Source organism: Empidonax traillii, unplaced genomic scaffold (genome assembly GCF_003031625.1).
Source record: "Empidonax traillii isolate 1590-97213 ecotype Southwest subspecies unplaced genomic scaffold, ASM303162v1 scaffold1040:size203228, whole genome shotgun sequence".
NCBI lineage: Eukaryota > Metazoa > Chordata > Aves > Passeriformes > Tyrannidae > Empidonax > Empidonax traillii.
The window spans coordinates 8819-15350 of NW_020956233.1; the positions used below are offsets into that span (position 1 = coordinate 8819).

Genomic DNA, 6532 nt, shown 5'->3' on the forward strand with positions numbered 1-6532 from the left:
AAACAATCTATGCTTCAGATTTTGGGACAGGGACTGACTTTAGGTTTTTTTTTTGTTTTTCCTGGTAAATGAACAGTAAGAAACAAATTATGGCTTCAGGATCTTGGTGCTGTTACTTGCAAGAGCACTACCTCCCTCATTGCTGAGGAACTCTTTAAAAAAAGGGGGGACAGGTAACCCCAAAGGTCTCTGGTGTACGAGACGGACCGAATCCTCCTCCTTATGACCTGAGCCATGAGTAAATAGCGTGTTAGGGAGTTTGTTACACTCTGTTAAATAAATCCTGCCTCTGGTGCAATGCCCAGGGGAGCATGCAGATACACTGTAATCCGCAGAAAGTTCTTTCCTGAGCCACCTGCAAACTTTGTACCTTATTTACTCCCAGCAGGTTAGTCCTGGTGAGCTGGGTTGCTCCAGATGGGAGGGAAAGCAGAAGGGCTCTTTTTTTGCCAGGGAAATAGTCCTGGCATAATTCATACCAAATTGTTTATTCTTTTAATTGGAACGACTGAAACTTCTTTCACCTTTTACCTTGTTTCAACTTTGCTGGAAGCCTCCAGCTAGTGGGATCCATCCCAAAACTCCAGCCCATCCATCAGCAATGGAGTTAATAATTTCCCACTGAGAGAAAAAAAAAAAAAAATCCCACTTCCCCTTCTTTGCATGCAGGTAAAGAAGGCAGGATACCTGAAAATGCTTCTGGCCCAAACCTCTTGTGCTCCTACAGCACTGGAAGGGGAAGGCAGATAGAGGAGCTCACTGTGTCTTTGAGGAAAGCTTTTTCTGGGCACATTACAGATAAATTATCCCACCACAGCAGTGAGGCTGGAAAAGGTGATAGTGCAACCCAGGTCTGAACCACCCACCGACCTCCTGTCCCTTTTCCCCCATGTACTGAACCTTCAGGGCACTGCAAGGTCTCCCGGTGCTCAGGCTCTCCGCTCCCTGCTTCTCCTGCTTCAGTAGCGTCCAGTCCCCCACCCTCCCTCCTCTCCCAGAACAATAGCAAGGCACCGGATTCAGCTGCTTCCCAAGGAAAGCCCAGATCACACACATTTCGATAGAGAGAGATAGATATGATTATATTTCTCTTTGCTGTTTAGGACAAGAAATGAAGTGCTGCCTCTTTAATTGGCAAAAGCATGCAGTAAGAGCATACCTTTAATTTAGTGTTGGGATAGCTCACTTGCACCCTGGCTGTTGTCTTATTGGAGAGGGCAGCCTGCCTCAGATCCTCTAGCACTGAAATAATATCATCCAGCACGCATTTCTTATCCTGATTTCTCAACACACACAGATGGGAAAAAGTATAATTATAGCCTTTGTAGTTCACCTTCATTTCCAGCACGGCTCGGTGGATCTGCAGGATCACATCAGCCTGATGCAAAATATTGCCTCCGGGTTTGGAGAGGAGAATCACCCTGCCATACCTCCCCGGGGTGTGCAAGTCCGAATACAGCTGGCTTTTGGATTGATCGAGGGAGAAAAGGCTGCTGGCTAAGCTCCTCTCGATCTTGGCCAGGCTGTGGCTGGGGGCTACCAGGCTCTCCAGGTCAGTGTCAGGCTGGAAGCGGTTGAGCAGGCTGAAGCCGAAGATGATGGTCAGGACTGCGGGCACAGTGAGGAAAAACACCGGATGCCTGCTCACGAATAAGCCCAGCTTGTAGAAAAACGACTGGAGCCCTCTGTGTATCACCTGCCGCAGCATCCTCCACCAGATCCAGCCTGCAGATGCTCCTGGCCGTCTTAGAAAGCACATGTGACATGTGTAGCTCCTTACCCCTTCCTGCCAGTTTCCCTCTCTCTCTCCCTCTCTCTCTACTACTCCTTTAAAAGACTGCAGCAAGTTGCAGCAAGACAGCCAAATATTGATCAATGGGGTGTGTGTGTGCGTGCGGGTGTGTGTGTGTGTGCCGGGGGTGGAAGGGACCGGGCAGGGGAGGGAGGAGGAGGGGGGGCTCCTTGCCTTTTTTTCCCTCTTTCTCTTTTCCCCCCCTGCTCTCTCTCCTCCCTCCCCGCGAGCCAGCTATCATCGCCGCCCCCCTTCCCCTCCCTCCCCTCCCTTCTGGTGCCCCCCTTTCTCCGGCGAGGCTCGGGCGTTGCACCGGGAGCTCCGCAGTGCCCGCTCCGCTCCTCTCCGCGCCCCGCGCAGCCCCGCGCCCGGCCCCGCTGCTCCGGGGCGGTGCAGGCAGTGCCCCCGCACTGCTCGCCTTCCCCCTCCACACACACACACACACACATACGGAATTTGCCAGGGCAGGAGGATGATGCTGCATTTTAACGTCCCCGACCCCACCGCGCCCCTCCCTCGCCCCCTCCTCCCCATCCACGCCGGCTGCCAGAGGAGGGAGAGCTCGGCTTGGGGACTTGGCGAACCGCTTTCCCACAGCAGCAGAAGCAGCAGCAGCAGCCACCGCGCTCCTCTCTCGTCCCCCCGGTCCCGCGGCTGCTGCATCCCCCCGCCGCACTCTGGTCTCCATCCCCCGGTCCCGCGGCTGCTGCATCCCCCCCGCCGCACTCTGGTCTCCATCCCCCGGTCCCGTGGCTGCTGCATACCCTCGCCGCGCTCCATTCTCGCCCCCCCGTCCCACCGCATCCCCCTGTCGCGCTCGGCTCTGCCCCAGCCGCGCTGTGGCTTTCGGAGTCGGGGGTACACTCGACACACAGCGCTCCAGCACAGATTTCCCCTCTACACTTTCCCCCCATTTGCTGCCCGTGGTCGCCCAGGCGGAGCTGCCCCATGCTCCTACGAGGAGGAGGGTGACCCAGGGAAAGGCTGGGGACAAGAGGAGGAAGGGGAGGGGAGCTGCTCCTTTCTGCTGCCCCACGCCCTGGCACATCTTCCCCGGCCAGCTGCTCTCTCAGCAGTGACCCAAGACAGGTAGGACACGGCTCCTGACACCCTCCAGCTGAAAAAGAGGTTTTCCAAGCAAAGACACCAGCAGACCATTACATAAGAGGAAAAAAATTCTGCAGCTCTCCGGACCAAAGGCGAGCAGCAGGGAAATGCATTTGCAGCAGGCGAGCTGCCCACCAACTCTCCAGGCAGCAAGCTCTTCTCCTCCGGGACCCTCAGCCAGGACTGCTGAGGACAGCAGGTCCAGCCCCAGCAGACCTGACAGCCCCTTGCAGGAAAGACAGGAGGAAAGGCAGGCTAGTTTTGCAGGAGCTTTATATTTGTAATTCTAAAACCCAGAAATGCAATTAAAAAACATCTACCAAAATGGTGCAGATCTCTGCTTGACATCTCTCCCTTCACCAAATTTCTGTTATATTTCAGTTAGTTTTGTCAGGTAGAAATTATTTATTTTGGGATGGGACCAAGGATATTGTGCAAAGTCTGAGAGAACAAGGCTTTTCCATAATAAAGCCCTACAGATACAGAAGGGTGAGTGGAAACTGGGAAGCTCAATAATGTCAGTTAGCAGCCTCTGCCCAATTCAGGACTAGACCAACAGCAGGTTGTGCTCAGCTTGAAGTATTTATTAATTAGTGTTTTGAAGAAAAAACACCGTATTCAACAATGCCTTTCATGCTGACACCCTACACACGTTTTTACTGCTAGTAATGCTTGAACTTGATCTTAGAGCTCTTTCCAACCTTAATCATCCTATGATTCTGTGTTGATGAACAGGACTTGCAAAGAAGAAGCTCATCTTTGAGGCTTTGGAGGGCATGAGTTAGGTTGCAGAGACAGTGATTCAGATTAGGAGCCTGGAGTCCCTCAGAAGTGTGGAAACATGAAATTCCTCCAAGGAACAGAGATACTGGGAGCACTGGACTGGAAACCTACATGACTGTAATCAGTGACTAAGATTCAAAACTAACTTGGTAAAACTGGCTTAATTTTTAGGCATTTGAATGGGTGCTGCAAGCACATCATGCCTTTCAAATGCAGGCTGCTTTTATTTAGTGGCCTAGATACTACTGATCTGCAAATGTGGGCTAGAGTTCTTACAGGCAACACAAAGCAGAGGTCTAAGGTGGGAAATTCTGGAGAAAAAACCCCTATCAGCCACCTATTTGCATGTCTTAAGATATTGCCTATGATGGAAATCTGCCTCAACAACCCCAGGAAATGCTAAGCTCCATTGGTACAAATTACAGCTCTTTGTCTATTTTATGATGCACTTATGCCAATGGTTGAGTGCTCCCAGTGAATAAAGTCTAAATGCAAAGGCTTTATTGAGCCTTTGTACTTACATAAGTGAGACCTTGGGTAGGAAGTCAGAGCCTGCTGCTTAATTTCTACACGTGGAGTCTTCTAACAGCCTTTGACAGAGTATTGTCATCATGTCTAAGATGTGGGTGTTGGTAGCAGAGATACCTGAGCACTGTGGACTTCAGCAGAGACTACAGAAGCTCTGCCTGAAGCCTTTGGGTCCTTGGCTCTTATTGCTTCTGTGGCTTATACTGTGTTGGGATCTGGAAGTGAGAAACCTGCAGTCACTTCTCTTGGTTGTGTAGCCTTACCCCGTGAGTCCTTCACAGAGCTAATTGTGGCTCAGGAGCTTGGCCAGATCAGAGAAGGACAGATTTGTTGGGGAAGTAAAGGACCTGAAAGACCATGGGCAAGGATTCCTTCCACCAGACCAGGTTGCTCAAACCTCCACCCCATCTGGCCTTGAACGCTTCCAGTGCCTCACCACCCTTACAGTAAAGATTTTCTTCCTAATATCTAATCTAAATTCACCCTTTTTCAGCTTAAAACCTTTCCCCACTCACCTGTTAGGTCACAAGAAGCAACTGAGACAATTCACTTCAGCAAGTGACCACAGGAACAGTTCAGGAACACAGTACGAGTAAGCTGGACCACCCTGGGAGGAGCAAGTCCCTCTAGTGTCTAAATAAGATATGGCAAAGGATGTTTTTTTCTGCAGGTTCTGCAGGTCTTGGACAACTCCTGTATGCCAGGATGCTGCAGTGGAACATTCCAACACGGCATTGCTGAGGCACAGATAATGCAAAGAGAGGGCAAAGAAGGAGGTGCAATGAAAGGTGTGACTGAGTACATGCTGTTTCCTTCCTGAGCAGGAGAATGGAAAATAGTGCCAAAGGGCACTGCCAGTTGGTCTTGCCTGTCCCTGGGAGTACACAGTAACAACGTGTAATCCGGCATTAGTGCCGGTAAAACTGGCTTAATTTTTAGATATTTCAATGGGTGCTGCAAGCACATCATGCCTTGCAAATCCAGGCTGTTTTTATGTAGTGGCCTAGATACTGCTGATCTGAAGGTGTCTGAAAGCTTTACCCCGCAGGAAACATGGATGATAAAGCAAGCAATGCATCACATTGGTCATCCCAAATGGCAAAATCCATGGAGGATCTGAAAAGTCAGCTGGAAGTACATCTCAGAAACAAGCAGGGCATCAGCACCTTTTCTGAGAACAGTGCTGGGATGTGCTGATATTTATATCCTCCCTGGTGTCATCCAATGAATCCTCTTTAAAGGGGAATAACAGCCATGTCAGGGTTGTTAGCTGGGGGAACTGAGACATAGCTCACAGACAAACAGCGAACCACAAAGAGAGATTCAAAACACCCAGAAATATTTGAAACAAGATTCAGCTTGGAAAATATGTATCTGTATCTGAGGAAAATAACTGGAGTTGTCTATTCCCAGAAAAGAGACCACTTTGGAAACAAATGACTCGGCACAAAGGAAATAATGGGATTACAGCACAGGGCAAGGTAGACATGGTTTTGGAAAAGGCATTACAGAGCAGAAAGTCAAAGCAAATCAAATTTACTTGCAGGGTATCCTAAAGCAAGGAGGGAGGGAACAGTCCCTCTAATACTCTGATGTGACTGCAATAGTGTTCAGCTCAGAGGGTTACTGAGACACGGTAAACTTGTCCCTAGTTTAAATAAGAATTATTATCAGGCTTGAGAGGTTGGCATGGGTGCACTGATTGGGTGCTGAGAAAGGTAGACTGGAGGCCAAGGAGCCAGATTTCCATATGTTGATTCACAAGCAAGTAAAGGCACAAATGCTCCTATTGACATAGTGAATTTAGGTTGTTATGGTTTAATAGCTGGGTGGATATAGTAAAAATTTATGGTATAAAAAGACATTAAATAGCGAAATAAAAACAGGGGGATGATTCATAATAGCCACAGAGGCTGTGTAAAACAGACTTCAGACTGACTAGCAGTTCATATTCATACACCTATATGATTTTCTACCTCGAACTGAGAAGGGAAAACTCTAATGTGATCTAAAGTTTAGTTTTAGAAATGTGTCTTTTAATGAAAAATCCCTTAGGAATTCTCCTTTCAGTTCTGAGCTTCCTCAAACTGCAGGGCCAGCACTTCATAGGGTGAGCATGGGTGGGAATAGGGAGAGAGAGAATGTCTGTGTATCCTACTGGGAAATGAGAGCACTGGAGAAAGGATGTAAGAGCTGGTGCTACCCTCCGGGAAAAAAAATACAAAGCAAAAACTGTGGTTGAATTGGCTGTTTTGGTTTTGTGTTATGTGATGGTCTTGAAAATGGTTGAGAAAACCCTGCCAGCTGCAGAAGTGGAGGGTA

The 6532-nt window shown here is 49.1% G+C and overlaps 1 protein-coding gene across 1 annotated transcript; it reads right to left on the minus strand.

Moving 5' to 3' along the window:
• Positions 1 to 1027: 1027 nt before the first annotated feature.
• On the minus strand, positions 1028 to 1922 carry LOC114068325 (patched domain-containing protein 4-like). Its single transcript, XM_027904315.1, has one exon. The coding sequence runs from the start codon at positions 1757 to 1759 to the stop codon at positions 1100 to 1102; it is 660 nt and encodes a 219-aa protein (XP_027760116.1). The 5' UTR covers positions 1760 to 1922; the 3' UTR covers positions 1028 to 1099.
• Positions 1923 to 6532: the final 4610 nt, after the last annotated feature.